We start from the raw sequence: 14,919 nt of genomic DNA, 5'->3' as shown, positions 1-14,919 counted from the left end.
CCTTATAGGTTTGATTGGGCTTATTTCTAGCTAATTAAAAGGCACAAATAATGTTAATTAATGGGCTGAAATTGGGCTCTAAAGGACAAAAACGAATTTAATGTTTTTCCTTGTCTAATTAGGATTTCTTTTACCTTGATGCACTAGGATTCAACTTTCTTTTTAGTTTAGGTTTAGGTTTATTTTGTAGCCTATATAAAGGCTTGTATTCTTCATTATTTTCATCAATCAGAAATCAATATTTTTATGAACAAAAGTTCTTTTTTTCCTTTGGGAATTATTTTCAATCCGGGATTGAATTCTTTATTGTGAGCTTGAGAGACCGGGTCATCATTCTTGCAATATTATCTTGATCGTGAACAAGTATTTTGGTAAGGTACTTGTGAATCGCCAAACACTCAGGTTCCAATTTAATTATTCGAAGGTGTAAGGTCAGATCTCCTTTCATTGTCTTTAATTCTTTGGGATTGGTTTGTTATCACCAATTTATGTTTGTTATTTGATTCTATTAATTCCTTAAGATAGATCGGGAAAACTTGTTGATTTGGTTATTATCTCTTTTTCATAACCAATATCACATCAATTGGTATCAGAGCTTTGGCTCTTAAGGAATTTGTTGTTTTTGTTTTGTTTGTCGAAATTAAAAAAAAAAAAAAAAAAATTACCCCAATCTAGAGTCTTTAATTATTGATCGAGTTCCTCATATCTTTGCATCTAGTTATTTAGGTTCTTAGTTGTAGCGAACTGATTATTTTTGGATTCTATTCTTACTAGCCAAACCCATTTATGTGTGTGAATTTCTTCAATTTTTTTTTGCATGCTAAATCATTAGTGCAAGTTTAATTTGTTAATCAATTCCAATCTAGTTTAAAAAAAAAAGGGAAAAAAAAAAAGAAAAAAAAAGGAAAAAAAAAGGAAAAAAAAAAAAGGAAAAAAAAAAAAAAAATCGGCTCATTGTTTGTACTAAAGTTACAAGTTTTCTAGAATTTGCATGCTAAACACACATTCTTAAAATTTCTTTCAAACATTTGTCTCTTCTTCGAAAATCGTCTTTTATTCTATTCTTAGTGTGCTAAACTTTGGTTATCGTTACAATATTAGTCTTCTTTGCTTCTAGTTTCTGCTCTACTTTATTTTGTCATTCTTTTGCTTCATTGGCATTTATATTACCCGAGATAATCCTTGTGATCTATCAAGATAATATAAAAGAGTGATTGAACCGGTTGTGAGGTACTTCTTTTACTTTCTTTTTCTTCTTTTCTTGCTTTAGACTAGATTTCACTTTTCTTTCATTCTTTATATATTTTGTCATGTCTAACGAACCTAAAAAGGACAACGTTAACGATGTTGATTCTAAAGAATGGCAACAAGCTATTGTAGGTGAGATGAAGAGGTTAGGGGCTATTGTGGCTGATTTGGTTTCAAACCAAAAGAAATCAAGCCAAAAGAAAGGAGGACGCGGGAGATTGAATTTTGATGATGAACTATCCGAGTCTGAAGAGGAGGAGCAGTTTGGATACCGAAAAAGGGGTAACGATCGAAAAGATAGTAATCTTAATGCTATCAAACTTAAAATGCCTACTTTTCGAGGAGCTAGTGACCCAGAGGCGTATCTTGATTGGGTACGAAAGGTTGAAACAATCTTTGACATACATGAGTATTCCGAGGAGAAGAAGGTGAAACTTGTAGTATCCGAACTAACTGAATATGCGGCTGTTTGGTGGGACCAATTAAAGCGCACAAGAAAAAGAGATGGTGATGAACCCATAAGAACATGGGGTGAATTGAAGAAGGTCATGAAAAAGAGATTTGTGCCGGCTCACTATTATAAGGAGTTGTTGAAAGAACTCCAATCCATGTCTCAAGGTAACCAATCTGTTGAAGATTATCACAAACAATTGGAGATGGCACTAATCCGAGCTGATATACAAGAAGATGAGGAAGCTACCATGGTTAGATTTCTCATGGGAATGAAGAGGGAGATTCGCAACCCTCTTGAGCTACAAACTTATTTCCACATGGACGAGATGCTCCATAAAGCGATAAAAATTGAGAGACAACTTCAAGAGGTTGAGAAAGGGAGATCAAAGTTCAAAGGCACTACTTCCACTCCATGGAAGTCAGATCCAAGAGGTAATTTCAAAACTAAATCTGAATTTAGCTCTAAAAGTGACCAAACGCCTCAGGTTGATTCAAAAGCATTTGGGAAGTTGCAAATTGGTGGAACTACTCCAAAATACAAAACTACTGAAAAACCCACAAGAACTCGTGAAATTGTGTGTTTTAAGTGCCAAGGGAGAGGGCACTATGCAAGAGAGTGTTCGAATCAAAAGGCGATGGTTATGAAGCATGGTGAGTTAATATCCGAAAGTGAGTCCGAACATGAATCAGATGATATGCCCACCTTAGAAGATTGTAGTGATATAGAAGAGGTGGATAGTAAAGGAGGACATGGAGTTAACTTAGTCACTCGTAGAACATTGAAGATGGGAGTGAGTGGTGACATTGAGCAACGAAAGCACATCTTTCATGCTCATTGCAACATACTTGGAAAAACATGCTTACTAATTATTGATGGAGGAAGTTGTTGCAACGTGGTAAGCAATGTGTTAGCAAGCCGATTAGGGATATCAACAATTCCACATCCCAATCCTTATCGGTTACAATGGTTGAATGATAGTAACGAACTCAAAGTTACTAAACAGGTGCTTCTGAACTTTTCTATTGGTTCTTTTTCTGATGAGGTATTATGTGATGTAGTACCTATGCAAGCATGTCATGTGTTATTGGGGAGGCCTTGGCAATTCGATCGATCAGCACTACATCATGGTCGAACAAATAAATTTACTATTGCTAAGGATGGGAAGAAGTATATTTTGCCACCTTTATCACCTGCTGAAGTGTTTGAAGATCAGCTCTACATGCAAAGAATGTTACAAGAACAATCTGTGAGAAGGGAAAAGGTTAAGGCGAGAGAAAATAAGAGTGATAAAATCAGTGAGGGTGTGAAGAGAGAAGAGGTGAGTGAAAAGGCATTAGTGAGGTCGAGAAATGAGGGTGAGAGGAGAGAAAAAGAGAGGAGCATTAACAAAAGCCAAAATCTATCTTTATATGCTAAATTGAGGGATGTAAAGCAAGCTGATTTTGAAAACAAAAATTTATTATTATTTTATTGTAAGAGTTTTTGTTTATCTTCTGTAAGTCAGTCTAACCTTCCTTCTAGTATTTCCCCTCTTTTGCAGGAATTCAAGGATTTATTCCCCGAAGAGATGCCTAATAAGTTACCCCCGATTCGAGGAATTGAGCATCAAATTGACTTTGTTCCCGGAGCACAAATTCCAAATCGACCAGCCTATAGAAGTAACCCTGAGGAGACAAAAGAACTACAAAGGCAAGTCGAGGAACTAATGGCAAAAGGGTTGATTCGTGAATCTATGAGTCCGTGTGCTGTACCAGTCATCCTAGTACCAAAGAAAGATGGAACTTGGCGGATGTGCATCGATTGTAGAGCCGTCAATAAAATCACGGTAAAGTATCGTCATCCTATCCCTAGGTTAGATGATATGTTGGATGAATTAAATGGGGCTGTTATTTTCACTAAAATAGATCTTAAGAGTGGGTACCATCAGATTCGCATGTCATTAGGAGATGAATGGAAAACGGCTTTTAAGACTAAGCATGGTTTATATGAGTGGTTAGTTATGCCTTTCGGTTTAACAAATGCACCTAGTACTTTCATGAGATTAATGAATCATGTTTTGAGAGAGTTTATAGGTAAATTTGTTGTTGTTTATTTTGATGACATTCTTATCTATTCTAAATCTGAGGCAGAACACATAGAACATGTTAAGGTTGTATTAGATGTTTTGAGAGAACAGAAATTATACGCTAACCTTTCTAAGTGCTCATTTTGCATGGAGAAAGTTGTGTTTTTGGGTTTTATTGTTTCAGCACAAGGAGTTTCTGTTGATATTGAAAAGGTGAAAGCCATTCAAGAGTGGCCAACGCCAAATTCAGTTACCGAGGTGAGGAGCTTTCATGGCTTGGCGAGTTTCTATAGGAGGTTTGTGAAGAACTTCAGTACCATTGCCGCACCACTAACCGAGGTAATAAAAAAGAATGTTGGCTTTAAGTGGGGCAAAGCACAAGAGGATGCTTTTGAGATGCTTAAGGCAAGACTAACTTCTGCCCCCGTTTTAGCACTTCCAAACTTTGATAAATCGTTTGAAATTGAGTGTGATGCGTCGGGAGTAGGGATTGGTGCTGTTTTAATGCAAGAGGGTCGACCTATAGCCTTCTTTAGTGAAAAACTTAGTGGTGCAACCTTAAACTATCCCACTTATGATAAAGAACTCTATGCATTAGTTAGGGCTTTGCAAATGTGGCAACATTATTTATGGCCTAAAGAGTTTGTGATCCACACCGATCATGAATCCTTGAAACATCTTAAGGGTCAACAAAAATTGAACCGAAGACATGCCAAGTGGGTGGAATTTATAGAGACGTTTCCTTATGTGATTAAGTATAAGCAAGGGAAGGAAAACGTAGTTGCTGATGCATTAAGTAGGAGAGTTAGCTTATTGAATGTGATGCATGCTAAGTGTTTAGGATTTGAGTATATCAAAGAATTATATGTTGATGATCTAGACTTTGCATCTATTTATAAAGCTTGTGAACTTACTGCTTTTGGAAAATTTTATAGACATGAGGGCTACTTATTTAGAGATAATCGATTATGCATGCCTAAATGTTCACATAGAGAATTTCTTGTGAGGGAAGCCCACGGTGGAGGCTTGATGGGGCATTTTGGGGTTGCTAAGACTTTGGACATGATTTCTGAACATTTCTTTTGGCCTCATATGAAACGTGATGTGGAAAGAATATGTGCTAGTTGTATTAATTGTAAGAAAGCTAAGTCTAGAGTTATGCCTCATGGTTTATACACTCCATTACCTGTGCCGAATGAACCTTGGACTGCTATATCCATGGATTTTGTGATGGCTTTACCTAGGTCTAAGAGAGGTAATGATTCCATATTTGTGGTTGTAGATCGCTTTTCTAAGATGGCACATTTCATACCATGCCATAAAACTGATGATGCTATTAATATTGCTAACTTGTTCTTTAGAGAGGTTGTTCGTCTGCATGGGATGCCAAAGAGTATAGTTAGTGATAGAGATCCTAAGTTTTTAAGCTATTTTTGGAAGACTTTGTGGAATAAATTGGGGACTAAACTGTTGTTTTCTACTTCTTGTCACCCTCAAACTGATGGTCAAACCGAAGTAGTAAATAGAACTTTAGGACAACTTCTTAGGGCAGTTATTCAAAAGAATCTTAAGTCATGGGAAGAATGCCTACCATTTATTGAGTTCGCTTATAATAGGGCTATACATTCATCTACTAACTTCTCACCATTTGAAATTGTTTATGGTTTTAATCCTTTGACACCATTAGACTTGATCCCTTTGCCTGTTGATGAAAGGAAAAGTTTAGATGGAAAGAAAAAGGCAGAAATGGTGCTTAAGTTACATGAACAAGTGAAACAACAACTGGAGAAGAAGAATGAGCATTATGCAAAGCAAGCTAACAAGGGTCGACAATGTGTTCTATTTGAACCCGGTGATTGGGTGTGGTTGCATATGCGCAAGGAAAGGTTCCCCGCTCAGAGAAAATCAAAGCTACATCCTAGAGGCGATGGTCCATTTCAAGTAGTCGCACGAATTGGGGATAATGCCTACAAGCTCGACTTGCCAGGTGAGTATAGTGTGCATGCAACTTTTAATGTGGCTGATTTATCTTTGTTTGATGTAGGAGATGAAGATTTGAGGACAAATCCTTTTCAAGAGAGAGGGAATGATGTGATATCAAAAGCACAAGAGCATGGAACAAAGGAGCTTGGAGTTAAGGAGCCTAGTAGAAGCATGAGGGATCCATTGGAGCTGTCAATTGGACCTATGACGAAGAATCGTGCAAAGAAAGACCAACAAATGCTTAATGGACTCATCTTGAGCTTCTTTAAACAAGGAATGAATTCTAGCGAAGTCATTAAAGATGGTGTGTTTTTGTGTTGTATCCAAGCCCAAGCCCATAATAGTGATATGTAAAAAGGTTGATCATATTTTAAGAGAAGCTTTGGACTTGCATGTGTTTGGCATGTGCAAAACCCATTGGGACTCATTAAAATTAATGCTATAACCTTATAGGTTTGATTGGGCTTATTTCTAGCTAATTAAAAGGCACAAATAATGTTAATTAATGGGCTGAAATTGGGCTCTAAAGGACAAAAACGAATTTAATGTTTTTCCTTGTCTAATTAGGATTTCTTTTACCTTGATGCACTAGGATTCAACTTTCTTTTTAGTTTAGGTTTAGGTTTATTTTGTAGCCTATATAAAGGCTTGTATTCTTCATTATTTTCATCAATCAGAAATCAATATTTTTATGAACAAAAGTTCTTTTTTTCCTTTGGGAATTATTTTCAATCCGGGATTGAATTCTTTATTGTGAGCTTGAGAGACCGGGTCATCATTCTTGCAATATTATCTTGATCGTGAACAAGTATTTTGGTAAGGTACTTGTGAATCGCCAAACACTCAGGTTCCAATTTAATTATTCGAAGGTGTAAGGTCAGATCTCCTTTCATTGTCTTTAATTCTTTGGGATTGGTTTGTTATCACCAATTTATGTTTGTTATTTGATTCTATTAATTCCTTAAGATAGATCGGGAAAACTTGTTGATTTGGTTATTATCTCTTTTTCATAACCAATATCACATCACTTTGCCTTGCCAGATGAGTGCTTCAGTAAGACCAATAAAGAATTGGTGAAAAGTCTTTAGAAGGGCTGTGTCGTAATACTGACGTTGAATATTGGTATGACGAATGTGGTTGAAGGTTTGTCGTGTGATAGACAGCATCTCATTCTGTTTCATTAAGTCAGTATCCATCTCTTGCTTATTCAGATTCAGCAAGCGAATAGCCTCACCAATTTGCTCCACTGAGCACTGATTGTAAGAGACCATTTGCTCATTGGTCTTAAGTTGCTCGGTGTGAAGCTGAGCAAAGAGCATCTTGACTTCAGATGAAGTGGCATAGTCAGGGTTCACAGCTGACAAGTTCTGAATTTGTAGTTGTAAAGAGTTCAAGTGTTGCACAGTTGTCAGCTGGATCTCAGCCAGCTTGGTGATTGAATCCTGCTTAGCTTGCTGTGCTTGAAAAGAAATGATGACGTTCAGCAGGTCCTTGAGTCCCTTAACTTCGTTGAGAAGCTGAGTGACCTGGGAGAGCTGAGTAGTCTCAATAGATGAAGACCCAGCAGCAGGAGGAGTGGATTGTTGAAGGTCTCTGATCAACGCTTGCACTGAGTCAATTATCCTTTTACCGGACTCAGTGGCATTCATATAGCTTTGAGAGCCTGCAGGGTCATCAGTATGACCGGAAGGAAGAGGAGTGAAAGGGGTGACATGGTCAGTGACTGGAAGTGTTGTACCAATCTGCACTTGAGGTTCTGGGATAGTTGATTGATCGGCAGGGATGTTAATAGGAGAAGTAGAAATGCGAATACTGTCTGTGCTGACGGGGGCGGATATGTTTGAAGTCAGCACCATGCTTAAAGAAATAGCATTGACAGTAATCGCCTCAACCTGACTTGTTGAGGTGGCAGAAGCATTTTGGTCGGCATGTTCCTGTTGAGAAGAAACAGAGGCTTGCTTTTCTAAGGACGCCGATGCAGTAGAAGTGGGTTGGCATTTGAAAAATTTGAGCTTAACTGTGGAGGGGTCCTTGGTTGGCTTTGAAATAACAAAGTCAGGAAGAGTTGGTGGTGGCACAGGAGGTTCACTGACAGTCTTCTCACTGGCCTTAACCAATTTTCTTCTTCTACATGGTGGAGTGTTACCGTGAATAGCATCTCTTGAGTGAGAAGGAGAAGATTCTTGTTGCTCATCATTAGGTTGGTCAGCTTGCACTTGAACTTGATCAACATTGTGTTGGTCAAGTACTTGCTCTTCTCCAGCAGCCAACACAGTATCGGCATGCTCAGTCTCACGTTCACTAGCTGTCTCCTCAGAGTCCTCAGCGTCATCCTGACCGCTGGCTTCTTCTTCTTCTTCTTCTGAACTGTTACCATCGAGTTCTTCCTCAACTTGTGCAATGAACTGATCGTCCAAAAGCACTTCATGTTCGTCATGCTCAGCTACTGTACCTTGACACTGGGTGAAGTGAGAGTCACCAGGTACAACAAAATCTGTAGGTATGGCATTGAGGGGAGACAGTGTAGAAGGCTTCTGCTTCTTCTGAGGTTGCTCAGTAGTTTCCTCAGTTCCAGGCTCACCTTGCCTGCTTCGTTTCTCAGCTGTCTTACCAGCTGACTTCTGCCTTTTAGCTGGAGACTCAACATCTTTGGAAGGAGTCTCAGCAGCTTTTCTTTTTTGGGAAGCTGGGGCATTAGTCCTTCTCCCTTTCTTTGGGACAGCAGTTTCCACAGCTTGTCCAGCAGCAGCAGCAGCAGCAACTTTTCCTTTCTTTAGAGGCTGACCGAATTTCAACGCTCTCAGCGAAGCCGCTGTGATCTTAGATCCTCTAGTTGTTTCTTCATCGGTCAGGTCTACCTGATGATCAATGAGGATCCTGGTGATGAGCGATCCTAGCCTCAGCGTACAGTACTTCGTAGGAAACCAGCGATAAGAAAGACTGGCATATTGATTGGTGTGTACGTCAGCATATGCCATATAAAGCATTGCTCGAAGTTCGTTGCTGAGGTGGTGCAGTTGATCTTCGGATAGATGAAATAGGTCAGTAGGTAATGAGCCATCTTCTGGTGCTGACCCATAGATGAAGTTGAGACTTCTCCTGAGTGGCCCTCAGGTTTGCAGAAGTTGACCTCGTACCCAGTACCATCCTGATCTCCTGATCTCCTGATCTCCTTAGCCTTGCTCCCTCAGTTTTTAACTTGAGCAAATTTCCTAGGTAGAGAGGGTTGATGAAGATGGTTTTCTCCTTCACCACGGTTACCAAGTAGTCCTGGTTATCATTGGCAACACGAAGGTTGTGGTAAAACTCCTTTATCAGGTCAGGATAGGTGTCATCCCTAATCGAAAACAGTTCCGTCCAGCCATTTTGTGAAATCCACTCGCAGAAGGGTTGTTCGTTTTGTACGAAGGCTTCAGATACCCATCTTGAGGGTTCAACTTTCCATTCGCGGACGTTTTCGAAAACCTTTGTATAGGTCCTAACTTTTTCAGGCTTTTCTTTACCAGAGGTTTGGCCAGCTTTTCCTTTGCTGGGTGTGGGAGGATTCCTTGTAGGTTCACCGGAGCTGGACTTTTGGTGGCCGGCACCGGATATGTTGAAAGAAAGCTTAGTCATTATTGAGGATGGGAAGGCTTAGAGGGGTTTTTAGAGAGAAAGAATTTCTTTGCCAGAGAGTTCGATAAGCGTAAAGAATAAAAATGGGGAATTACCCATTATTTATAGAGGTGAGGAATGGATCTTATCGAATCCATGTGTCAGTTTTGCCTCGGGATTGTGAACCGACAAAGATCCTGGCATTTATGACACATACGGCGTATACGTCATCCTAGGGCTATACGCATGCTATTGCATTTATTCTAACGGATCTAACACTCAGCGTTTAGAATACTAAGCGTTTGATATTCTGAGTGGTCAGTATTGCATAAACGGATGATTTCTAAGTTTGAAACTAACTTACTCAGTATGCAAGTTTATTCAGTATTTGCTGTTTAATTAATTTTAATGAGTACACAGCAAAAACAATCATTCATCATAGTAATTCACTCAGCATGCATATTCATTTAGTTCAGGAATTTACTGAAGAGGATTAAACATACCAATAGCTTCTCTCAGTATGCTGAACTGCTCACGAGCCAGTGGCTTCGTGAAGATATCCGCAAGCTGTTCGTCCGTTGGGACAAAGGTCAGCTTGATCTCACCTTTGAGTACATGGTCTCTAATGAAGTGATGTCTGATGCTGACATGCTTCATTCTGCTGTGTTGAATTGGGTTCTTTGAAAGATCAATTGCACTTTTATTGTCACATTTGACTTCAATTGTCTTTGTTTGAACACCATAGTCTTCGAGCTATTGCTTAATCCATAGGACTTGAGCAACATAATGACCAGCAATAATGTACTCAGCTTCAGTGGTAGACAAGGCTACTGACGCCTGCTTTTTGCTGAACCAGGATACAAGGCAGCTTCCTAAGAAGTGACAACCTCCAGAGGTGCTTTTACGTTCCAGCTTATCCCGTCCATAGTCAGCGTCAGTGTATCCGATGAGTGTGAAATCATGAGTATTGGGATACCATAAACCTGCGTTCACTGAGCTTTGCAAATATCTAAGGATTCTTGTTACAGCAATGTAATGAGATTCCTTAGGGTTAGATTGATATCTAGCACAGTAGCATACTGAAAACTGAATGTCCGGTCTACTGGCTGTTAAGTAAAGTAGAGAGCCTATCATACCTCGATATAATTTGCTGTCTACCGACTTACCATTCTCATCAGCGCATAGGACAGTGTCAGTGCCCATAGGAGTGGATATTGGCTTGCAATTTTCCAAATCATATTTCTTTAATATCTCCTTGGCATATTTGGCTTAACTGATGAAGATGCCATTCTTTGCTTGTTTAATTTGAAGACCGAGGAAGAAGTTGAGTTCTCCCATCATGGACATTTCAAACTCAGTCTGCATTTGTTTGCTAAACTCCTTGCATATTGATTCGTTAGTTGCACCAAATATTATATCATCAACATAAATTTGGGCCAGCAGGGTATCTTTACCCTTTCTCTTAATGAATAAGGTTGTATCAGCTTTGCCCCTGACGTAATTTCTAGTCAGCAGGAAACTGGTCAGCCTCTCATACCAAGCACGTGGTGCTTGCTTGAGGCCGTACAGAGCCATTTTGAGTTTGTAAACATGGTTTGGGAATTTAGGGTCCTCAAAACCTGGAGGTTGATTAACATAAACCTCCTCGTTTATAACTCCATTAAGAAATGCACTTTTGACATCCATTTGGAATAATTTAAAGTTCATGTAAGATGCATATGCACATAGAATTCTAATTGCCTCTAGCCTTGCCACTGGGGCAAAGGTCTTACCGTAGTCAATACCTTCTTGCGGACTGTAGCCCTGAGCTACAAGCCTTGCTTTGTTCTTGACTACATTCCCTTGTTCATCCATCTTGTTCCTGAAGACCCATCTTGTTCCAATGGTCTTTTGACTCTTTGGATGAGGCACTAGCTCCCATACATCGTTTCTTCTGAATTGATCGAGCTCCTCTTGCATTGCGTTCATCCAGAATTCATCGTACTCAGCTTCAGCGAAATTCTTCGGTTCTTGAACTGAGACGAAAGCAACATTGCTGAGGTACTTCCTGAGTTGATTTCTCGTCATCAGGGTATTCCCAGCAGAATCAAGGATTGCACTTTCTGAGTGCCCTCTTGGGATCCTTATCTCTTTAGGTAGATTCATGTCTTGTGCTGTTTGTGTTTCAACAATCTCTGCAGAAGTAAATGGGTCAGTAAAAGTAATCTTAGGTTCACTCTTACTCTTGGTCAGCCTTTTAGTGAATGACTCAGTAGCTGGTTCTTGGTCAGCGGTGGTCACTGAGTGTGGATCATCTTCGGTCAGCGGCTGGTATCTACCTGCAGGGTTAGTTTCGTCGAACTCTACATGTACTGACTCTTCTAAAACTTGAGTTCGCTTATTAAAAACTCTGTATGCTTTGCTGTTTGTTGAGTAGCCCAAAAAGATAGCCTCATCAGCTTTTGAGTCAAACTTTGCTAAGCTATCTTTGGTATTTAAAATAAAACATTTACAGCCAAAGGCACGAAAGTATCCAAAGTTCATAGGGGGTTTTCTTGAGTATAGGTCTAACTAGAGCCCTATTAAGAATATAGCACGCTGTGTTAACAGCCTCTCCCCAAAAATACTTTGGAAGCCTATGCTCATCCAGCATTGTCCTGGCTATTTCAACCAGAGTTCTGTTCTTCCTTTCTACAACCCCATTTTGTTGAGGTGTTCTAGGAGCAGAGAAATTGTGGTCAATGCCGATGGCTTCACAGAATTCAACAAACTTTTGGTTTTTGAATTCTCCACCATTATCGCTACGGATGTGAGCTAATTTTAGGTCTTTATCATTTTCAATTTTTCTCACCAAATTTGAAAATGTCTCAAAGGTTTCATCCTTGCTGGTCAGCAAGATGACCCACGTATACCGAGAGAAGTCATCTACAATGACCAAAGAAAATCTTCTTCCACCCAGACTCAGCGGCTGGACTGGACCGAAGAGATCCAAGTGTAGTAACTCTAACGGACGCTTAGTTGAGACAATATTTTTGCTGTGAAAAGATTGTTTGGTTTGTTTTCCAGCTTGGCAAGCGTGGCATAATTGATCTTTTTCAAATTTAAGTTCAGGCAGTCCCTCAACCAATTGCTTTCTTGCTAGTTTGGCCAGGAGGTCCATGCTTACATGACCAAGTCTCCTGTGCCATAGCCAGGAATTCTCTTCCTTTGATACTAAGCACACAGTTTTTGAAAACTTTTTCTCTAAGTCTAGCATAAAGACATTATCTATGCGAGGGGCAGTTAAGATTAACTCATTTGTTTTACCCTCGTATATTTTACATCCAGTAGCATCAAATATAACTTTTCTCCCATTGTCACATAGCTGAGCTACGCTGAGTAAGTTATATTTGAGTCCGCTGACTAGGGAGACAGATTCAATAGTAGGATTACCTCCGATGGTTCCTGACCCTACTATCTTACCCTTCTTGTTGTCAACAAAACTTACACTTCCTCCTCGTTTACACTCAAACGTGATGAACTGAGTTTCATCACCTGTCATATGCCTTGAGCATGCACTGTCAATATACCACATCTTTGACTTCTCAGCACATCTCAGGCTTACCTGCATTGTAACTAGTTACTTTTAGGTACCCAATTCTTTTTGGGTCCTTGCTTGTTAGGTGCAACAGGTAAAGCATCATATTTTATTTTATGGCGACATACTTGGACAGTATGGCCATTCTTTCCACAGAAGTCACAGCTGACCTTCTGTTTAGGATGTTTCACTGACTTGTCAGCACCCCAGTGCTGAGCGTGCCAGCACACCTTAGTGGTGTGTCCTTTCTTCCCACAAAAGTCACACTGGACTTTTCGCTGGGGATTCCATCTCTGCTGAGTACCTTGGTACTGAGTTCTCAGAGGACTGTTTCTTTTATTTGGAACCTTTAGTTGGTTCTGGATAGTTGTGACGTCCTTTCTCAGTTTCTTTGAAACTGATTGGACTTCAGAGACAGACTCATGTATGATCTTCATGTTATCATGCAGAGTTGAATTGTCCTGAAGAAGGAATCTGAGGTCACTCAGTTTGACCTCTTCCACTTCGTCACAGCGCCTGCTGAGTGCTCTAACTTTCTTATTACACTTCTTGACAAGTGTGTAGAGATCACTCAGGGCATTAACCATATCGTTTCTGAGCTGGGGAAGAGTAATTACCTCATTTAATTGCTCTTCGTCATCTGATGCAATGGATAGGTCAGCATGCTCAGATTCGTACGGCTCAGCAAGTTCGTCAGCCATGAAGCATATCTTCGCTGACTCGGTGGCCTCAGTTTCTGTAGATGAAGACTCATCACTGTCGCTCCATGTAGCCACCATTGCCTTTTTGTCGTTCTTCTTGTCTTTCCTCAGTGTGGGGCAGCTTGACTTAATATGGCCGGTTTGATGGCACTCAAAGCATGTAATGGGCTTTGAGCTGTCCTTTTTGTATTTGCTGTCGCTTGAGTCAGCTTTATACTTATCAAACTTTCTGTAAGGCTTCTTAGAGTATTTGTGATTCTTCCTGAATAGCCTTTTCATCTTCCTTGTGAACATGGCCATCTCCTCATCATCAGTTGAGCTCCCGTCAGTGGAGTCAGCTTTCATAACAAGGGATTTCTGCTTCTTGTCTTCAGATTTTTCCTTCACCTCGAAGTTTTTCATAGATATCTCATGGGTCAGCAACGAGCCGATGAGTTTGTCATATTTGTAGGTGGTTAAATCCTGAGCTTCCTCAACAGCTGTCTTCTTTGCTTGCCAGTCTTTAGGAAGACTCTTGAGAATCTTTTTGACTTGGTCTTCCTCAGTGAAGATTTTCCCAAGTCTCTTGAGCTCATTAATGATGTTGGTAAACCTTGCATTCATGTCTGAAATGCCCTCATCATTGTTCATCTCGAACAGCTCGTACAGTCTCATCTGCTGATTCACCTTGGACTCCTTTACTTTATTGGTTCCCTCGTAGGTGACTTCCAGCTTTTTCCAGATCTCTTGCACCGACTCACAACCTGAGATTTTATTATATTCTGCAGCATCGAGCGCACAGTGAAGCATATTGATAGCCGAAGCATGATTTTGGAGCTTCTTAAGATCATCCTCTGTCCATTTTGCCTCAGCTTTTACAACTGTTTGGCCAGCCACAACTTCGACAGGTACAAATGGGCCTTGGACTATAGATAGCCAGGCACTCATGTTTGTAGCCTGAATGAAATTTTTCATCCTATTCTTCCAGAAGGTATAGTTTGACCCTAAGAATAGGGGAGGCCTAGTAATGGACAGCCCCTCAGGTAATATCTGAGTTGTTTGGTTTCCAGGGAGAAACCGAGTGCTGTTTTCGCCCATGGTAGGGATCAGCTCAAGGTTGTTAGACCTTTTACAGTGAGCTTTTAAGCTCTGATATCACTTGTTGGTCCCTTGTAGGGTTGCAAGTATAGTTCCAAGGGGGGGGGGGGTTAGGAACTATTTAAATTTTTTCGCAACTAGGGCAGACTTCTTTTTCTAAGAAAAAAGGTTTTAACAGCGGCGCTGAGTAAACAGCAAGATACTGGCTTAGTCAACTGGTGACTAGGTCAGTTTCTTAGCT

General features: G+C 40.1%; 1 protein-coding gene across 1 annotated transcript in view; it reads left to right on the top strand.

The window, feature by feature from the left end:
- The window catches only part of LOC136217176 (uncharacterized), a 31,958-nt gene extending 25,120 nt beyond the window's left edge, over positions 1–6,838 (top strand). Inside the window, exons 4-9 of the mRNA XM_066003762.1 lie at positions 1,791–2,923; positions 3,065–3,395; positions 3,474–5,044; positions 5,405–5,754; positions 5,812–5,913; positions 6,792–6,838. Coding sequence (XP_065859834.1) covers positions 1,791–2,923; positions 3,065–3,395; positions 3,474–5,044; positions 5,405–5,754; positions 5,812–5,913; positions 6,792–6,838 — 3,534 coding nt within the window. The remainder of the gene's footprint in view (positions 1–1,790; positions 2,924–3,064; positions 3,396–3,473; positions 5,045–5,404; positions 5,755–5,811; positions 5,914–6,791) is intronic.
- The last annotated feature ends 8,081 nt before the right edge of the window (positions 6,839–14,919 follow it).

Source organism: Euphorbia lathyris, chromosome 2 (assembly GCF_963576675.1).
Source record: "Euphorbia lathyris chromosome 2, ddEupLath1.1, whole genome shotgun sequence".
Classification (NCBI taxonomy): Eukaryota; Viridiplantae; Streptophyta; class Magnoliopsida; order Malpighiales; family Euphorbiaceae; genus Euphorbia; species Euphorbia lathyris.
Note: the sequence above shows the minus strand (reverse complement) of the source record. Positions and strands in the feature narration are given on the sequence as shown.